At 49.5% G+C, this 20,893-nt stretch overlaps 1 protein-coding gene across 2 annotated transcripts in view; it reads left to right on the plus strand.

The window, feature by feature from the left end:
• The first annotated feature begins 16,943 nt into the window (after positions 1-16,943).
• LOC144170182 (uncharacterized) overlaps positions 16,944-20,893 on the plus strand; it is a 56,499-nt gene continuing 52,549 nt past the window's right edge. For both annotated transcript variants that reach the window (XM_077699802.1, XM_077699803.1), the window contains exon 1: positions 16,944-17,408. In XM_077699802.1, coding sequence (XP_077555928.1) covers positions 17,104-17,408 — 305 coding nt within the window. In that variant the 5' untranslated portion in view covers positions 16,944-17,103. The remainder of the gene's footprint in view (positions 17,409-20,893) is intronic.

Raw genomic sequence — 20,893 nt, forward strand, 5'->3', positions numbered from 1 at the left:
CCAGTGCAGTCTCCTTTAATTTTATAGATCTTTTATATTGTCGGTGGCGCATAACACCCCCGAAGTATATTTCTGGCTACGCCACTTCCTCGGACGCGTGTTTCCAAACGCTTCGCTGCACAGAACACCCACGTGACATGTGTGGCGTCACTGCGCGCGCTATTATTTTAAGCGCCTGCTAAAAGACACCTACCGTTCGGGTTTTTAGCCATAGAAAATGAAGGGGATGTTCCATACGACTTCATAATGTTACTGGCCCTACACGGTATATGGAAGGCTCGCATGGCCCGTCGGTACAATGATGTCGATGCGAGGCCAGGGAGGGAATACTTTTGTGAAAATGTCCGCTACATAGTAGAGGTGTTGAAAGCCGAGCCCAGTCCACCCGAATGGCTGACTGTGCTGGAGAGTGTGGCGAGACTACCGCCTTTTTAAACCTTACACACTAGCAAGGTATGTGCTAGTGTTTTTTCACGTGCTGTAATTTTGTCGATGATTTGCATGTATGTATTGGCCCAAACCAGGCAATAATAAAAAAAGTTATGTGGCCTCTATATAGAGTACTGAGTAACGGCGCTACCGGCGTGGGTTCGAGCCCCAGCAGGTTTATCTCGTAGTTTTTTTATTGCTTACCTTTTTTTCCTAATTTTTTTTTCTAAACTCCCCTCCTTCCATCCTTCTCCCCAGCGTACGGCACACGCCCTGCTTGCTCCAATAAGATTCAATCAATCAATCGATTTTCTAAACACAAATCTACGTGTTGTTTTTGTTAATAATAGTGACTTGGTACGCTTTAGGTCGCTTTAGGTTTAAGGTACAGCCAATGGCGACATTTAGTTATCGTTCTGCATCACTCGAACATGCATGTCATGCTCTGTGCAGCGAAGCGTTTGGAAATACGCTCCCCGGACTATAGGTCAATCCGGAGCCGCTGCCTATGATGTATACTGGTTAGTCGGGGCGGTTCGTCAAGGCCTGAGTCTTCTTTTCTGATTTCGTGCATCATTTTTTTTTTCCTTCCCTGACCAGACAGAAGTGACTGCGCATGCACTCCTCGGCTGGAAGAGGGAACTCGTCTGCTCCTGGAGGGTCCCCCGCATCCGCCGGTGTCGCGAGGCGTGTCTGGCGGCCCAAGGCCGCGCCGGCTCGGCAGACAAGGCCGAGACACCACGGCTCAAGTTCCGGCCCGTACACTGTACGCGCCGCCGCCGCCCAAGAAGAGCGTGACGCACAGGGCGCCCCGACGAAAGGGGCCGGGAACTCCCCCTGCGATTCGTTCAAGGGGGCGGCGGCAGACGGGAAGGCCTCCAGGACTAACTAGAGCAAATGGAGGCCCCCAAAAAACGACAAAAAAAAAAGAACTAGTCATATCCCCGCTTATTCACTTTACTATCACGACTGCCGCCTTTTTGCTACGCTCGTTCGATCATCTCTCTGTTATTTTCGTCTTACTGGGCATTTGTTGAGCCTGTCATCAAGTTACGCAGTATTTCAAGCGTCAGATATGCTCCCTGCGACGGGCGCGGCTTCGTGTCCGCCGCCGTCAACGTCGCTCATGGAACAACCGCCGAGTGAACCGCCAGGCCCAAGCATGGAGCCGGGTTCCCCTGCCGCTTCGCTGTTCGCAGCCTCTTCAGAACCACCTGCAGTCTCAACAAGCCCCTGCAGCACCAATCTTGGGTCGTCGCTTCCCCCGGGACAAGTGAGTCCTGTGATTAATCCCACTGATACGCCTCTGCCGGATGACATGGACGACATGTCAGAACTCACCGACTCTGCTTCCGAAACTGTCATCTAGGTTAATGACTCCACTCCGGTAGCAGAGGAAACTGAGCCATTTCAGCCTGTGCAACCCCCGAAGCGCTGTCGTGCCTCGAAACGCTCATACAGGCCTCTTGATCTCAGCACGGTCCTGAGCCCCTTGAGACATGGCGTCGTCGTTGTCATAAAGCCAGTTGATGCATCCAAAATCATTACGCACTACAATCCCCTTGCTGTCAAAGACGGATTGGAGTCACTGGCTCCAAATGGAGTGCTGCAAGTGCGTCCAAACTATCGCCTCAACCTTCTCGCAATAGACACACGCAATGCCGACGCCACCGAGCGTCTGCTGAAAATCTCTTCTATTGCTGGTATTCCCGTGAAGGCATATGAGCCACGGCACAGCAACTGCGGCGTGGGTGTAATCAGGGGTGTTGCCAAGGACCTCTCCGATCCTGAAATCCTCGCCGCGTTGCGCCTAAGAGTGCCAGTTCAATCGGCCCGAAGGCTAGGCAAGGCTTCAGAGAGCGTCCAAATCGTTTTCTCTACAGAAACTATACCCGACCACGTCGTCATTGGTTACACGCGCTATCGTGTGTATGACTACGTGGAAACACCTCGGCAATGCAAAAAATGCCAGCGGTTCGGACATGTGGCAGAAGTTTGCAAATTCTCGCTTCGCTGTTCCAAGTGCGGTGGCAGTCATGATCGTGCGTCCTGCTCTGCGGACAAGCTAAAATGCCCTAACTGCAGCAAAACCCACGAATCTACCTTTATTCACTGCTCCGTCCGCCGTAATCAGAAGGCGATTTTGAAACTCAAGACAGCAAACCATGTTGACTACAAGTCAGCAAAATCAGCCCTACAAGAGCGGCGTCACACTGGGCGCAAAGACTCGGAAAAGCCAGAACAGCCACCTGCGGGTCTCATCTCCACCAACGTCGATGAGGACTTCCCAGCTCTACCGGTCCTGCGGCGCGAGCCGCAGCAGCAGCATTCTGCTGCAGAAGCTCTGCCAGAGCGGGATCCAAGAGCAACCCCCGCGTCTTCTTCAAAAGATGCGTCATCGTCTGCATCGACAGCAGCGCCTCATCCGCCACCAGCCAAGACTCCTACTCCAGCTGCACGGTCTTCAAAATCTGCCCATCGGACGTCTATGCCAGCGCAGCGTGCAGTTGACGGAAGTACCGAGGGCTGGTGTTCTGTGCTGTCCTCTCTTGTAGAGGCTGTTCGCGTCTTTCTCGCCCATCTGACGTCTCCCGTAGCCGCGGCGCTCTTGACTCTCCTGAACTATGTCTCTCCTTTCCTTGCACTATGGCGGTAGCTGCTACGACTCGTGTGGTGACAGCCCCCAGAGTTAACGAAATTCGTGACAAAGCCACAGTTTTCCAGTGGAATGCCTGCGGACTCAAACAACGCCTCCCTGATCTACGTAAACTCGCCCTAAAGCACAAATTTCCCGTGATTGCTATTTCAGAATCAAGATTGTCGTACGATATACGCTTTTCCGGGTACACAGTTGTGCAGTCGAAAACTGGTGTAGAAATATCAAGAGTTTTAGTGGCCCTGAGAAACGACCTCTCTTCAGTGGTGCATAGCTTACCACCAGACGTATCGAATGAATACGTGGAAGCAACTGTGCGGGGCGCAGGTCTATCATTCACAATAATTGCTGCTTACATTCCGCCTGGCGTGGCATTAAATACAAACCGCCTAGAAAGCATCATCAGCGCCACACCAGCCCCGCACATTTTGACTGGGGATTTCAACGCTCACCATCCCTCCTGGGGCAGTGTAAAAACGACAGTCAAAGGGCGGCGCCTCCTTGACATTGCTCAACGGCACGGTATGTGCGTCGTCAACACTGGAGAGCCGACGTTCTTCCGGGGCAAGGTATCAAGCGCCCTTGACGTCACGGTCGTCTCATCGCAACTTATTGCTAGGACGAGCTGGACAGCGGACATTGAAGGGCATGGCAGTGATCACGTTCCGACCTACATTTCAGTGGATGGTCTTGCGGGTATCCGCCAACAGCGTGTAATTCGCTGTTCAAATTGGGAAGCATTTGCAACTGCGATGGAGGAGTGTGCAGACTCAGTGAGCTCATATGACTCCTTCGTGGATACAATGTCAAGAGCTCGTAAGTCCAGCACCAAAGTGATGAGGCTGCCACCCAAATACAGCACTGCTGACGCAGAGTATGAGAGGCTTCGAGCAGTGCGTCGACGAGCCGAAAGACGAGCCCGTCGGACGCTAGCGCCTGAGGATATCCGAGCTTCCAGGCGTGCTCAGAGGGCGGTCCAGAGGCATATGGCCAAGCTTGCCAAGCGCGAATGGGAGTCCTTCTGCTCGAAGTTGGACCCGAGGAAGCCGCTTTCCAGTATATGGCGCCTCGTTCGAAGCCTGCGGGCCCCACCAAGCCAACTGCACCCCTTTAGCTCAATTGCCCTCAGCACGAACACGACTGACCTACACGTCGCTAACGCCTTCTGTAAGAAAATTACCACGGCGCCGACACCTGTACCACCATCCTCTTCGCCCCAGTGCGAGGATTCCCCAGCGATGTCGAGTGCCATGGACGTTCCATTCTCAATGGCAGAACTGCTGGCTGCACTAGCCTCCATCAAAAAATCCACGTGCCCAGGTCCGGACGACGTCAGCTATACAACCCTTTCGCATTTAGGCGAAAAGGGGAAAGGCTGCCTTCTAAACGTTTTTAACCGCTCATGGGAGACCGGCCGACTAGAGCCGAAATGGAAACACGCCCGCATTGCGCCAGTTCTAAAGCCAGGGAAAATTCCAACGGCCATAGAGTCTTACCGTCCCATAGCCCTCCTGAGCTGTGTCGGCAAACTGATGGAGAAGATGGTGCTGTATCGCTTGGACTGGGATTTGACAGTCAGAAATGTATACCCGCCACAGATGTCTGGCTTCCGCAAGGGCCGCAGCAGCATCGATAATGACATTGCCCTTGCAACCAGCATAAAACAAGCTAAGTATCGGCGGAACATCATCATTGCTGTGTTCCTGGACATCAAATCAGCCTATGACTGCGTAGCGCATGATGCTATTCGCTCGGCGATGAAGTCTTCAGGAATAGGAGGCCGCATGTATGCATGGCTATCAGACTATCTCTCTGATAGGTATGTATACATGTCAACACACAGCGGCGACTCAGCACTGTACAGTGTGACTCGAGGTGTTCCCCAGGGCGGGGTGATAAGCCCCACGCTGTTCAACATCTCCATTATAGGCCTGGAAAAATGCTTGCCCCAATCGGTTGAAATCTCCTTGTACGCGGACGACATTTGCATATGGAGCTCTGGCCGAAACAGACGTGTGCTGCGGTCGAGACTGCAGCGAGCAATCAACTCCATTGTATCGTTCTTGGCAGCCCGAGGAATGGAAATTTCGGCTAGCAAATGTGCTGCGTTGGCGTTTACGAAGCGGGACCTCACGCACTACCGGCTCACTGTTGGCGGCACTGACATTCCATACCTTCCCAGCTATAGGTTTCTGGGGGTGACATTCGACAGGTCACTCACCTGGTCACCTCATGTCCGCCATCTCAAGGAGAAGCTTACCTCAATCGCCCGTATATTCAGCATGCTCTCCAGAAACTCCGGCGGTTGCTCCGTTAACTCTCTCCTTCGGCTCTATGAAGCGCTGTGCGTTGGCCTCATACGCTACAGCATCGCCATTTTGGTCCCGCTTTCTAAAGGAACTATCAAGGCTCTAGAGTCCATGCAAGCACAGATCTTGAGGACTTGCATTGGTGTTCCGAAAACTACATCTACTGTTGGAACATTGACGGAATGCCGACGTCTGTCACCCTTGGCTCTCGGCACGCAGGAGCTTCTCCGTGTGCGACTGCGTATTGTGGCCAGGCAATGCGACCACCCTTTAGCGCCAAGTTCAGTCCCTGAAGTGTGCAACTTCCTGCCGCAGCATTACCAGCCGCCATCACTTCATCTCCACCCGCCCTGGATGTTCCCGCCCATGAAAATAGTGACCACGGTGCCCGGAATTACACGCAAGGAGCATTTTCCACCTGCCGCTCTACGGTTTTTTGCTCTTGAATATATGTACAACACATACGGAGGTCATACACATCTGTACACTGATGGATCGGTGTCATCCACAACATCCACTGTCGCAGTGTGGATACCTTCGTCCCGCACCACCCTCAGTGCCATGCTCAGCCACAAAACATCATCTACGGCCGCCGAACTTGCAGCTCTGCGGATGGCCTTGGCTCACATCATCGAGCAGCCGGCACGCACGTGGGCCATCTTCACGGACTCTCGGGCTGCACTGCAATGTCTGGCGTCTTTCCCCAAAGATCAGCTTGTGCTTGATGTACAAGCTTTACATCTTCAAGCTCTGCAAGCGCACCATCAAATAGCACTTCAGTGGCTCCCTGCCCATTGCGGGATAACTGGAAATGTGAAGGCGGACGTTGCAGCATCCAAAGCGCATGACCAACGCGGATCAAAAATACCGGTGCCATTTTCTCGCAAAGATGCTTCAGCCCTTGCATCTAGTGTGGCATGGAGCATGCAGCGATCGCTTTGGGCAGACGCATCCCGCCATTACGCGCCCCTCTACTCTATCAACCCGCATTGTAATTTTAAGATGCCACCGGGACTATCCAAGCATGATGAAGCAGTACTGCACCGCATGCGGTTGAACGTCGCCTACACGCGATACTACTGCTACAAAATCAATCAGTCCTCCTCGCCTCTGTGCCCACAGTGTGCCGAAGAAAAAGGCAGCTACAAGGAAAATCTCCTGCACGACGCCAACCCCGGTCGGTTCCAGAAGACGTATTGCGCATTCAAATGACACTCAACTTCAAGATGAAGTACTCACGAGCAAGTCCTACGTGCAAATCACACGGAACCAACCAACCGCCAAAACTATGTCCGTCATAACGCGCACCCACAGGATGCAGCCTCGCCCTCGACTCGACGTTTCCACTTGGGACATGAACGGACGGCAGGTCAACCCCACATATCACTGCCATGCTATTCGCGGCAGTCAGGGCTTTGGTAGATCCGTCTTGTCATTGGAAACGCTCGTGGTTCCTCTTCTTCAGCTTCGCGACATGGCTCAGCAGAACCAGAAAGCCAACTACATAGGACACCCATGCCATGAAACCACCTATCAAGGCAAATCTCAAGACCATGCAGTCTTCCGATGAAACCCACGTGGCCTGCGTTCAAAATACATTTCAATTCCCGTTTACTGTGATCTCCAAGCCTCACGTGTAAGATAATTTTTAGTTATTACCTTCGCTGCATTCACGACATTTCCACGCCGTAAGTCATCTTTTTGCATCTTTCGCAATGATGTGCCCTTAGCAAGGATCGCTGTGTCTGCTAATGAAACTGAACACGTCCGTGCCAAAATAACCGTTGGTACACAGCGCTATACATTTATTATTGCCTACACAGAGCCAGGGAATTCTTTTAGACACACCAAAGCTAGAATTATCACTATCCCAGCCCCGCTTTATGGACATGCGGCGACTTTGGCGACCTTTGCAAGTCCTGCTGGACCATGACTAGCCAAGCTGCTGATAAAATACTCTCTTGAGTCCCTTAACGTCCGCAGCATCACATACACAAAACACGGCAGTGCATATCTGCACTGACGTTCCTTTTGTCCCAAGCCGCGGCGCTCCAAACTGTTCTAGGTGCACTGACCTGAAAAAGAGGTGGAGTCACTATGCAGTTTTACTATCTTGCCTAAGGTAGAAAGGCTGGCCAGTTGGTTCATAGTCTGTTGAAGTGGAAACCAGTGTTAAGACGCTACGCAAGGGGAGAGTACAGCCACGGACGACAGTGTCGTCAGCGTCTGTATTCTCCCCTTGTGTGGCGTCTTAACACTGGTTGCCACTTCAAAAAAAATTACTATCTTATCTCGGTAAGAATGCGTCCCGCCAGGAAATGAAGCTCAAGTCACCAGTTGGGACGCCTATGAAGGGAGCGGGGACCTGAGGGTTACTGCAGCAACCAAAGATGGCGATCTTCCGAAATTGTGACTCACGGCCTTCGGGACTCATCGTATGTTATGAAAAGATGACAACAAAACCGTACGGGAGGTTGCGAGTCATTCCCTGGCGCGCAGAGAGGAAAGCGGGACGTACCACAACTTAAGAAGATTTGCAACAAGCTTGCAGGACGCAAACCATTTAAGAGCCATTTATAAACGGTAATCAGGCATGCAGCAATGCAAGGTTTTAGATGCGGAGCATCTCTTGCTCGGGGGTATGTCCCGCGGCGTCGGCATCCGCACTCACACTACGCATGCGCAACTCTCCTCCTTCCCGCTCTCCAACAGCTGCGCGTTACTCTCTCCACTTCTCTCCTACCACCTGCTTGCGCTTCTCCGGCGTTCTCGCTTCTGCTCTCGCGGCGCATGCGCTACTCTCCTCCTCTAGTATCCTCTCCTTCAAGTGTGAATATAAAGCGGGTAGAGCTCTGCGCGCGTTCAGTGCAGCGCTTGCTTCGGTTGACTCCGTTGATGCTTCCGATGAAGTGTGATGGAAGCAAAAGTCCCGTCAGCATCAGCCCAAACACTAATAGCAACGTTACGTCCACTCAAGACAAAGCTGAGAAGCGAAGGGCACGCGACGCTGAACGCAAACGCTTGAAGCGAGCGGCGGACCCTGAACTTCGTCAGCGCGAAGCAGCTTCGAAGCGTCAACGTCGAGCAGCGGATCCTGAGCTTCGGCAACGTCAAGCAGCGTCGGTTCGAGAACGTCGAGCGGCGGTACCGGAACTTCGACAATTTCCCCCAAACCCAACTACTAACACAACGGAACGCAACGGAACCCCCCTATGCTCCGCATCCTACTCAGGGTTCCCCTCGGGAAGATGCGGTAATTTTTTTGCGCTAATTGGGTGCTCACAAGCTCTTATCGCATAGCGCGTTGCGAGATGCATGCATAACATAATTGTCACGAAAAGATGATAAAGAGAGAAGTGCATAATATCACTGATAACAATATTTCGCAGCTGCACCGTTACAGCGGACGATCGTTGCACGAAAACATTCCTCAGAGGCAAAAACCTAAAAGTACTGCAAGCTCCTGTCTTCAAGTTAATCTGCGCAAACGCGCTCACCCTTGTGGGAACGCGACCTTAACGCGTTCCCTTTCGTTTGGCTTCGCCGCACTGCTTGCTCCTCGCGGGAACTTGCTTGGAAAGACGTCGGCGAGGGGGATCTACCTCCTCGCCGAAGGAGTGTCATGTGGCCGGTGCGCGGGATGCAAGCGGTGGGAGATTTGATGCTGGGGAAGCGAAGCGACAGGGAGCGCCTGGCGACCTCCTTCCTTCGAGGATCGGGCAAAAAGGAGGGACAAGGGCTGCCATCGGCGTCCCAGCGAGGCAAACGCGAGCGCGCTGCGACGCCCCGGAGATGACTGTTGTCGTGGTGAGTCGAACCTCTCGATTTTCTTAAATTGCCTGGGCGAAGAACTAGATCCTCGCCGTCAACCAGTTAGCCTGCACGCTCTTTGTATGTTTATTACTCAGTAATAAATGCGAATGAGCGAAAACACTTGTCACTACCTTTGTTCCGTTGAGCCACGGCCCGCCAATGCTGGCGCGGTACAGCGCGCAGTCGCGGGGTGGGAAATAGCTTGCTAGCTGGGCGAAACGAGAAGACAAAGACTGATTCGTGTCTATCGTCGCCGGTTTTGCTATTGCAGGGGAAAGTAACTAACCTATTTTTACCCCTCTGCAAACCCAGGCACTTCAACCTTTTCCAACCGTCACCAGTTGTGCCCGCCATGTTTCTCCCGTTCTCAATACATAAATCTCAAGGCAGAAATTTCTGGTGTCAAGAAACGCTCTTCTCCTTGTCAGGACGAAATCACAAGGCAATTTCACATATATCCTAGCCCACTCGCTTGCTTCTTCTGGAGTATTACATTAAAACGTGGCTGCATGGTGCCGTCCTTTCTTACTGGAAAATAGCGAAAATTACCCGCACATTCAGCCTGGGAAACCACCGTCGCGCAATGGCTCCTTTTGACCGGCAGCTATACTATGTTGCGTTGGAAAAATGCAAAATATGATCTTCAGAGGGAGGACTTGGTGTAAAGAAACCAACAAAACAAAACTTTATATAGCACCTCACGTTAATGGTTTTCGACAAAACTGAAACATCATTGCCCTCGTATCATCTAAAAAAATCAATTCCGGGTGCATACCAAATAAGGTGTTTTTAAGCACTAAGTCACAATTGCATTCTGTTTACCATGATGCAACTTTAGCAACGCTTACTCCTTTTGGCTTAGTGGGGAGGTTATATTCACAGGTTTCGAACTATCATGAAGGACAAAAACTTTGCATGTGCACAGTAGAAGACTCAACACCATGTTATGAAGTAAAAAGAGGAGTACTCCAAGCAACTTTCTTAAGCCCGTTACTGTTTAATTGTGAACTTTCACCTGGAGCGCTTTTCCGCTGACTCAGCCGGTAATTACAGTTTTCTTAATAGCGCAACCCATCAAGCTTACACGTCTTTGGCGTCTGCTCTCACCACGATAGTGAACCGTGTTATGATGCCCTGAAAGGGAAACAGACGCAACTCAAACATTCGAAGGTTATGAACAATTATGAATCAACAAGGTTATGAATCAACAGTTCTCCGTTTAATTCCGTTCTTTTTGTTCTTTTTTACTTCTTTCCTCTTAATGTCCTTCCTTACCTGTCTATTTTTTGGGGGGGGAGAGGAAGAAGAAACTTTCCTTTTCCGCCCCCGAAATTTAATTTTAGGTATGTCACTGCAACGTGGATGGGTATCGTATTTATGCAGCGTTAGTGTTATACGTGCACATTCTATATTTACCAATAGTGAGTTTTCCTCTAGTCACTTTCAAACTTGCTCCGTGTTTCAATGTTGCTTCCACTGTTGTAACGCTGAATGCAGGGATGTCGGCGGTCTTACGTTTGTTGATCAATTTGGAAAACTCAATCATTCTATTGCGTCCCTTGCACTGGAGAATAACATTTTCCGGCGAAAGCTTTTCAATAAGGTCCCTTTTCAACAAGCCCTGGAATTGTATTTCGAGCAAAAAAATGTTTTTCTTCGCCTTTTCGAGGAGTTTCGAACCTCAGAAGCATAGAAACGAAAAATTTAGCCGGTAGTGAAAACATGTAATAATCTACATGAATGACAATTACTTAGGTCATTAGGCAATTAAAAATTATTTTTCTAGTGGGAATTCTTTTCTTGTTTTCCTAAAAGCTACGACACCGTGAACCTACAAAAAAGAATACAGCTTGCCATGCAAGCATTTAAACATTTGTGGGTGTTTTCACAAACCACGAATTCACTTTCCTTATGCACCCCGTCATCACACCCGGTGTGCACTGGAGATTTTAACACGAAAGTGTTTTATTTCGGGATCCACGAAGATTTCACTTACGTCATATCCGTCACGGAAGTGACGCCATGACAACAAAGCAAGCGGCCTGTAAAGGGTGCACTCCTGCACACCAGGTCTTTTTGCGGGGAAGCAACGTTTAGTACTGAAGAGTACAGTATACTTCGGGTTGTTCGTTTTCGGGTTTTATATTTTAACAGAAAAGCGTTTTATGCCGGGATACACCAATATTTCACTGACGTCACATCCGTCACGGAAATTGCGCCTGTACACCTTTTCCGAAGTGACCCGCCAGCAGGACGTCACTCGCCAAACAGACCCACAAGACAGCCGCTGACCCGGAAATCACGCTCAGCTGCAGATTTCGCAGCTCATTTAACTTTCGTGTTCTACTGATTCCTATGACAGAGGAATCAACCACAGTTTTTTTTCTCTTTCATAGCGCCCAGCTCCGCGAAAACGCAACAATGGTTGTGTCTATCGCAAGAGGCACCCTTGAAGAACTCTTGCCCAGATAACCAACAGTTTTGGTTGTTTTCTGACGGCGCTAGAGTATATTTTGTGTGGTGTTGCTAAAGACAACACCAGGGGCCGAAAGGGTGAATTTTCTGTGATAACTTCTATTCGCATTCGAGCTTTTTTTCTTCTATGGCTGGTGTTGACTGAATGTCTGCATTAGTGAAATGATTGTTGACGATGCCCACATCGTTGATTTGATCGAAGACGGAGAATTTGTTCTCAAGTAGCAATCCGAATTCTTCAACTTTTCTTCCCACGAAGGGCAGGTTAGACGTTTCTCGCTTTAGCATCTTTATTCTTTCCCTTTTTAAATCCAGGCTGATGAGGCTTCTGCCAATCCTGTGATCACTTGTTTTAACCCTGCCAATTGCCTGTACATCGTGTACCATGCGTGGAGTGCCAGCTGAAATGAAGTCAATTTTATTTTTTGTTTCGCCATTTAGGCCTTGCCAAGTACATTTCCTATTCCTTCTTTTGCGGAAGAATGTATTCTTTATTCGAAGATTGTTCATTCCGGCGAATACAACCAGCATTTCCCCGCGGATGTCTCGATAGTTTAGACAAAATTTCCCCACCGCATGCTCCCCCACCTGTTGCCCTTAATGATGGGCAACAGGTCACCCGTAATAAAGCCGCCCATAATGATGCAGTACGTGGTTTTTACATTATTCATCGCCAGTTCAACGCCTTCGTAAACGCTGTAGGGGTTGGCCGAGGACTCGATGGAGGGATGAGCCACGAAAACATGGGGTGACCGGGTAGATTCAGCTATGGAACTCGATAGACATGGCTGCAGATCCTTGGGGAAAGCCTTCGTCCTGGAGTAGACACAACCAGGATGATGATGATGATGATGATGAGTGCTACTTTCAAGTAGTAAAATGCCTCTCTTTACACGTATCCGAGACGATATCTTACACAGAGATATTCGTCACTTCGTAATTCGAGTCGCCGTATGATTATTCCGCGCGCCGGAGCGATGCTCCTCTAAACAGGCTGTACCGGTCTGCATTCCCAATCTAGCGCGGACATTGCACCTTCGTTTCTGCGGGATGCGAACTGGCGGCGTGCGATTCCCATCACTAGTATTAATAGTGGTGGTATTAATTAACACATTAAATAGTGGTGTACATCCCCCATCACTGCACATGCTTTCTACTAAGCTTCCTTCAGGAGACGGAACTGGCAAACTCGTGGTGAAAGGACCCTAACATAGACTAATGGGAGGAGCTTGGGCGGAGTAATTGCCGGCATATCCAGCCAGGCTAACCCCGCCAGATCCCACACAATCACCACCACCACCACTACCACTTACACATTAACAGAATAGGAAGAAAAACGTACAATAGAGTACATTACAAAAATTACACAATAACAGCCTTTTGTGCCAGTTGTTTTTTTTTACCCACTGTGACAGTGATCAATCAGCAAAACGTTGGTATAGTTTGAACCGTGTTCACATCAAAATGCAGATTAGATTCGAGGGCGCTGGTCCCAGGAACCGCTGCTTACTACGAAGTCTGTACGTTGATAAGCCATGAACTTTATAAAGTCAGAATGCGCCATTCCATAGACCTATCCGGAAAGCTCTCGGAACCTCGTTGACGGAAACGCAACGAAACAAAATCTTTCGCATACACCGTAAATAAGAGCAAGCATCTCTTCTTTGTCTTCCCCCGCCGCTTCTTGTTCTTTTTTTTTTTTTTTCTTTCGTGTCTGGGAAAGCATTAGGCCTGTTGGTTCGCGCCTCTCGTTTAGAAGAAGTACGGAGAAAATCAGCTAGCCGCTCCTCCTACTGCAGTTTTCTCGGATGCGGGCGGTGAGGATATACAAACATGAGTCCCTTGCGTGGGATAGTTGGTTTTTCTGTCGTCAGGACGTCATAAAAGATAAGGGCGCCCGGTTAACATAGGAATATACTTCTTTGGGAACTCACTATATTTGAACGTAGTTCCAGCATTTTTTTGTTCTACAGCGGAGCTGTTATAGCTTAGGTTATGATCGATACTGCGTGCGTCGACAGGTGCAGAAAAAAGCCACGTCGAAAAAATCAATCCTGCAGCATAGCCAACTTTCGACAGCTCCTCGAAAACAAAAAATCTCGAAAACAAAAAAACAAAAAAATCACGCTAAAAGTGGTCGCCAGGACAACCCTATCACTAGGCCGAGTTTAATTTACTTGTCATAAATATTTATTTCACAGTGAACTTGTAAACGTTACACAATTCCCGGCTCCTGTCCATAAATACGTGGCCGTATTGACCCAAGAAAGCTTAGTGGCTCCAGAGGCGATGGGTTTGGGTTCGGTCACGACTCACCAGTACTGCAAAATGCGTTTTGTTTAATGTATGAGCGGCCAGTCTTCGTTATGAGCAACTTGGTTATACACAAAGAATAACAAAGATACCACATCCCGAGTAAAATTTTCTGTATACCGTACTGGCTGCCAAAGAGGAACTAGGCAAGGTTTTCCCAACACTGATGTTAATGGATTTCAATTTTGATTTGAAAAAAAAAAAGAAACTCCCAGAATTTATTTAGAAATTCGTTGATCCTTGGAAATTTTGCAATAGTATACGCAACAAAAAAATAACAAACGCATCGACTAGTCCACCGCCGTAAGCACCTTTGGTTTCTACAATTTGGTATAGGTCACATCCAATCACAAAGCTTGGAATATTATTACAGCATTTTCCTCGTCTTTCCACATGTTTAGCCTGTACAGAATAAATGTCTGCCCGAGGGATCGGAAATTTGTTTGGATAAACTCTAAGATATATCTTCCAAAAATAGGCGTGATATGTATTAGGAACATCTCAGCTGCGTCTCGCCACCAATTACATGCGCGAATATGTTCCTAGCATTCTTAGTTCAAATTGATGAAAATGTTGCAAAAACTTCGAAAACGTTTCCTCTCTTTCCGTGTCTTTCGCGGGTTATTTTAACCTTCTGTTACGTGCTTTCTTTTGTGTCTCAGCCGTACCTTGTTTTGTGTCCTTTATGAAGGGCACCTTTTGGCACATCGTTTCCCGCATCATGTTTTGGCATTCAGCCCTTTCTCCCCTCCCCGTCTCTTCTTGCTGTCGATGGTGTTGTCATTGTACTTCCCTCTTCCTTTCCTCCCTTATTTTGCTCCTCCCTATTTTCCCCACTATTCGTTTCGATATCCCTTCCGCTTCCCAACGTGTAGCGTGGTTAACCTGACACTGGCCTGGTTAACTTCATTGCCTTTCCTCAACTGTCCCTCTTCTCCCTCCCTCCCTCCCTCCCTACTAGTTCCCGTTATTGTGATCATGCCCGAAAAGGCGTCCCGTGCGTTCGCTTCGCGTAAATGGCCGAAGGGCGAGTACGGAAAAGTTCTCCAAGTTTCGGCGTTCCTTCCCTCTTCATCTTCACTTTCCGGAGTTTGCCGTCGAGGTCACGGATCGAAGTGCCGCGACCCAGACGAAGGTAGTAGACGCAGCGCCAGCAAAAGTTCGGCCCCTGGATGATGGCGACCACAGTTGTCTCTTTTTCCCCGCCTAACCTGCGGGCGCGCTCTTCGACCCCGCCCGCGCACCAAAATCGGTAGCAAGAAAATACAAATAAAAGGACGATTTGAGAGAAAACGAGCAGGAAAGAAAGCACGGAGTTTATTGGAAAACAACTTGGGAAAACAGAGGAGCAAAGGGAAGAAGAAGAGAAAGAAAGCAGACAGAGATGCGTGGATATTGACGAAAACTCCGAGTTCGCGGGATGCTGCCGTAAATTGGTGGACGGGTATGAGAGCAGGGATAGGGGGACTGGGTCAGTGAAGGAAAGAAGCGAAACAACAACAAAAAAAGATGGTCAAAAGGGGGCGTAAAGGCCAGTTAGGGGCGCTTACTCCGCGCTGCACGCGCAGGTGAGAAGACAAAAATAACAGAGGGGAGATATTACACGGCAAACCTTGGGAATAGCGTAAACAGAACTCCGAATAGTGCGGTGCTTGGTACGGGATTCGGAGGACACTGACACTTTGTTTAAGTTTTTTGTACCCTGCACCCCAGCATCCGTGGTTACGTTTCGACTCACATTTCAGATCCGGCGCTCACTGAGTTCCAGGTTCAACGAGACAAAAGTTAAGAAACAGCAGCGATGGTTCGGCCGTCAGATTGGCGAGCAGATTGGCCGTCAGAAATAAGAGATAAATGATGTAAATAGGCAAAAAAAAAAAAAACGTAGAGGTTAGGTGTAATGTTCGGAATAGACATGCGCAAAATTATCTGCGACTGAAGCCTGTCAATAGCTTACAGAAATTCTCTTTTCGGCATGTCAATAGAAAATTTTAAAGGAGTTTATTTCCATGACCTATTTTATACTTATTGCGTAAACTTTGGTTTTATTGACTATTTGCATAGAATAAATTATCAACACTCGAGATCGAATCGGGGTTGTCCGGCCAGGGCGACATTTATGTAATGCTGGAAAACAGAAGAGGCCTGAAGTACCTTTTTGCAACATTTTTCCACCATTCTGGATTTATAGACCTAATGATCTTGCCCCATTGAGCAATTTAATAAAAAGCAAAATCGTAAAGTTTGCATTCAAATTTGGCGTGGTCTATAATACAATCCCCCCCCCCCCCCTCTTAAGGAAAAATACACTACAGCGTATAACTTGCAGCTACGTCGAAATATTTTTATAACCTAAAAATGAGCAGTGTAAGCATTGCTAACTTAATATCTTGTGGGCGAATTCACCTGCTTTAACGTGTTGCGCAACCGAGGAAAGAGAGCACATTGCCGAGGAGGTCAGGGGGTTAAAGCTCTGCAGCAAGCCCAGGTTTAGCTTCCAAGAAACAGAACTCGAAACGGCTAGAACGGAAGTGCTCTTCAACGCTACAGTCATTGAAATAAAGGTCTCGCACGGACTTGCCTCCCGCCCACCTTGTCTAAGGTCAGGCAAATCATAATGATTTCAACATTGCTCGATTTGCGGTTTGAAGTTGACCGACAAACTGCTGTAACGCGTCCTTCCTCTTCCCAATACACTCTCGCCGTTCGCCAAAACGTAAACAGAGCTTTTTTCCGCTCTCGCGGGTTTAGTAAACAACGCAAAGAAGTGGGTTGCCCAATGAGTTGGACTTCTCTCCGCTCCCCTCTCCGTCGGCGGGCCCGTGCAGCGCAGAGCGGGGCGTACAAACACCGCCTGCTCCCCCTCCCGCTCCTCTGGCGGGGGAGAGGGCGACCAGAGGGAGAGGAGGTCGGGGCGTCCCTATAAAGAGGCGGCGCCGATCCCTTGCAGACCGTCTCATGCTCTCTACCTGCCGCCGAGCAGGCTCACGCGCACACCCGGCCAGCTGACTGCAAGCGTCCTTCGATCTGCTCATCTGGACCCTCCAGGGCTGCTCGCCTAGTCGAGGAGCGGAGACGTCTTTCGGGAGTCGGCGCGCAGAAGAAGAGATGCGGTCATCGGGCGACGGGAGACGGTGGAGCGGCGCTCACCTGGCCGCGCTGGCCTCGTCCCTGCTGCTGCTGTTCCTGGCGTCGGCGGGCTCGTCGTGCGCCGAGGCCGACAGCGCGGGCTGCGGGAACGAGTCCACGGCGGCCCCCGCGCTGCAACCCCTGTCACCCACGCCCCTGCTGCGGCCCAACGCCTCGGCGGCGCAGATGCTGCAGCGCAGGGCCGACGAGCTGTCCAACGCGGTGTCCAACACCAGCTTCGCCGAGTCGAGGAGCAATGTGACGGTCTACGAGCAACGACACAGGTGAGTCGCACGCTCTCTGCACGACGGCCAACGATACACGACTTCCGCGAGGCCCCTTCGCTCTCAATGCACGCCTGCCGCCTCCCTCGGTAGTCCGTTTTGTAAGCGAACTGTGGCCCGGTTCACTTGTACATGTGCAGCTTTCCCGCTCATGGCAGTCGTTTCAACAGTGATTACTCTCTAGTTATTTAGCAATATGTAAAATGCTTTCGCGCAGCTAGTACTGCGGGTGAAAGCTTGCTTTGTGCACAGTGTCAAGTCTTGCACATTACGCGACTAGATTCCAGAGCCATGGAAACTCTCCCATACAAATGCATGGGGAGTGAAATTTGACAGCGAATTCCACAAAAAAATACAAATAATCCTGTATAGTTCTTTTAGAATTTTCATCTTCACGTTGACTTCTTGCATTATGTCAAATATCACTTGCCTAAAGTGGTTTTGCTAGGTTCCTGAGAGGTCGGAATTTTGAGCGAGAAAGCTGGGAATGAATAAAAAAAAAAAAAATTCACTGACATGCTCCTTTCAGTCCATCTCCCGCAAAATTTATTGGATATTTATATATGGATAAAGGAAGCAGCATTGTTTAAAGGTGTTATAATGTAATGTGCTCCTATTTTCCACTTGTAACTATTAAGCACCATATGTCAGCACAGATTACCGAGCTTCACGTTCGCAGTGAATATTCAAGATTTGAATTAGCGCGCCCAATATAAGAAACCAGGCCTACCTTTAAATGTTATCTCAATTGCGTGGATGGTTAAGCACTTTACGGAAAAATAAATTTGCTTTTGAGGAGTAGTATTTTGTAGTACAGAAGATATCTCATGAATGGGGCCGAATAAAGGACCTCTGGCGACATTTGAAAATAAGGTTTTGTGGTTTTCACACTCCGCATTGCGAAAAATTAAACAATAACTGATGGGTATATTTACATTTTTTTTTTCGTTTTCTTGGTTACTAATCTTACAGAATGGACTTTCATCAGCTGTATTACGCTTTATACCTCACGTTTTAGTTTTCATCTTGGGGTTCTAGCGCGCGTAGACTGGACAGGTGCAGAGTGTGCCTTGTTGAAGAAGTGCGGTAATGCATGTATTCAACTACATACGCTTTATATGACCGCCTCTCCCCCGAATTTTGAAAAAGGGGACTACAGAACAACCCGCTTTAGAATACTTTGCGAGCCGTCAAACCTCTAAGGAAAAAGCCGCCCGCATCTTCCCACGGGGGGAACTCGAGTAAATGCGTCGCATCTACTCGAGTCAAGCAAAGCGTCACGTCAAGCGAAAGCCAAGCAAAGACGCCCTTGACTGAATTCCGAACGCGCGCTCCGCCGCTTATATACGTTAAGGAGACTGCGTAAGCCGGTCCCAGTCGACGACGTTGGCGTACTTGTAAAGCGGCGTGGACTCTAGGTGTTTGAGCCAAGCGCGGATGTTGCTTCGCCGCAGAACGACACACCGGTTATATGCGCAGCGCGCCCGAAGGAGAGGAAACCGCGGAAGAGAGAGTACTGCACATGCGCCGGCCCCAGCGCGTCTGCCGCGGCTATGACGCAACACTATCCAACACAATCCAATTTAACCCAATCCAAATCCAAGCCAATCCAATCCAATGCCCCTCGCGAGAGAGTGTTCGCTATCGCCTCGACTCGACGCGCATGCGCAGTGAGCGTGCGGACTACGACTACGGACGTCAACGCGGGTAACATCGTGAGTTACTGAAATGCTCTGCATTTAAAACGGATTTCTGTCTAGCCTGAGGCGCAGGCAAGGCTCTGTCGCCAGCTTAAATACACGGGTGGCCTCCAGCAACAACCTGACCTGTGTGCGAATTCGTGCGTTCTTTGAAAAAAAAAGGAAGGGGGGAGGGGGAGGGGCTGCGAGCGAATGTTTGGATGTGGGTTATGCCTGTTAATAATGCATTAACTTGGAAACTCGGACTAATTGGTAAAGTATAACAGAAAATCAACCGCTCCAAAAACAATGGAAAGAGAGGAAGTACACCAGAAAGCTATGATGCATTTGTTTTTCTCGTCCTGATCTTTCGTGATGTTAATTTTCTCCCAATAATTAATCTCTGCTAACGGCCAGGTTAAGTCGTATTTTAATTTTTCCGCAGTTGCTCGTGTCTGCTAACGGTCGCGCCAGGGCGTTTCATTTTTTTTTTTGTTTACGATCCTAAGTGAAATTATTAATTTTCTCTTTCTTACTGCAAATATTCGCCACAGATTCTGATATCTAATCCCCCCCTCCCCCCTCGCTTCCTTAAAAAAAATAAGGCTAGGCCTGGTAAAGGGAAGCAGATTTCCCTTTCACCCGAACCATTTGGTTCGGGTGAAAGGGAACCGGAACCATCTGGGCTTTGTTTTTAACGCGGAACCTCTAAATTTCCCATTACGCGCAAATCCGGCCTCGGCGCAGCTTCCAAACATGGCCGACGCCGCAAAGAGGATAAAATCCATGGAGGAAAGAAAAGTTTAGGAGGGAGCGTCACGTGACAATCGTGAAGCCTAGTCATAAAAAATAAAAAGGAAAGACTGACGGGAGATGTTCTATTCACGTGACAGGCAAGCGGTAGTTCTTTGCGCCTCATGTGGCCCTTCGCCGACGCTGCGTGCGTGCGTCTATCCGTTTGGTTGCCGGGCCGTCCGCGTATTCGAGTTTCGGCGACGAGTCGTTGCGCGCAGCTCTGCCTGCAACCCGAAACGCGCAGCGGCCTGATCGTGCGGGCAAAGTGGTCGGACGGGAGAGGCAGAAAACATCTTTGTTTACTGAGCTTCCGGAGCCGTCGAAGTTCACGCCGCAGTCGGAGAGTTGTGTGCCGCCGCCGCGTGCAGAAGTGGAGATGATCTTTTCAACTTTGCCGCTCAGGCAAAGTTGAAAAGATCAACCATTTCAACCCTTTCTTTAACCATTTATTGCCAAGGCGCAGTCAGTCCACAATTCAGCAAGGTCCCTCCCAGGCGTAATCTAGCATTCGTTTTTTTTTTTTTTTTTTTTTTTTCATATACGTATCGCACCGATCGAGCGGTCCTCAGCGGACAAACAGCCGGCGTACTGCTCGCGACGCGAGGTGGTCACACTCAACATAAGAGTTCTGAACCCTTTGTTTTCCAGTGCACTGAAGTAGATAAAAACGCACCACCACGCCGGAGCACCGAAAATGCGAACGTATGCAAAAACGCGCGCGAGCGAAACCAAAGCTAGTCTCACCACCTCCCCCACCCCCGACACAACACTCGTTACGCGCGATAACTCAGCAGAATGCCAAACGCAAACGTCGCAGCCCACCTGGCAAACACCGCGCAGCTGTAGGTCGCTCCATGCTTGTGAATGTTTACGGCGGCGCGTTCGAGCGATCCAACGTCAGAAGTGAAATTCGGCTGGCAGCTCGTGTGGGTGCTTCTTAAGAATGCGATCGAAGTCTCGCCTTGCTTTGAACAGCGACAGCGGCAGTACTTCCACGATACGAAGCTTGGA

Source organism: Haemaphysalis longicornis, unplaced genomic scaffold (genome assembly GCF_048455015.1).
Source record: "Haemaphysalis longicornis isolate Haplotype H1 unplaced genomic scaffold, Haemaphysalis longicornis Haplotype H1 scaffold_2, whole genome shotgun sequence".
NCBI lineage: Eukaryota > Metazoa > Arthropoda > Arachnida > Ixodida > Ixodidae > Haemaphysalis > Haemaphysalis longicornis.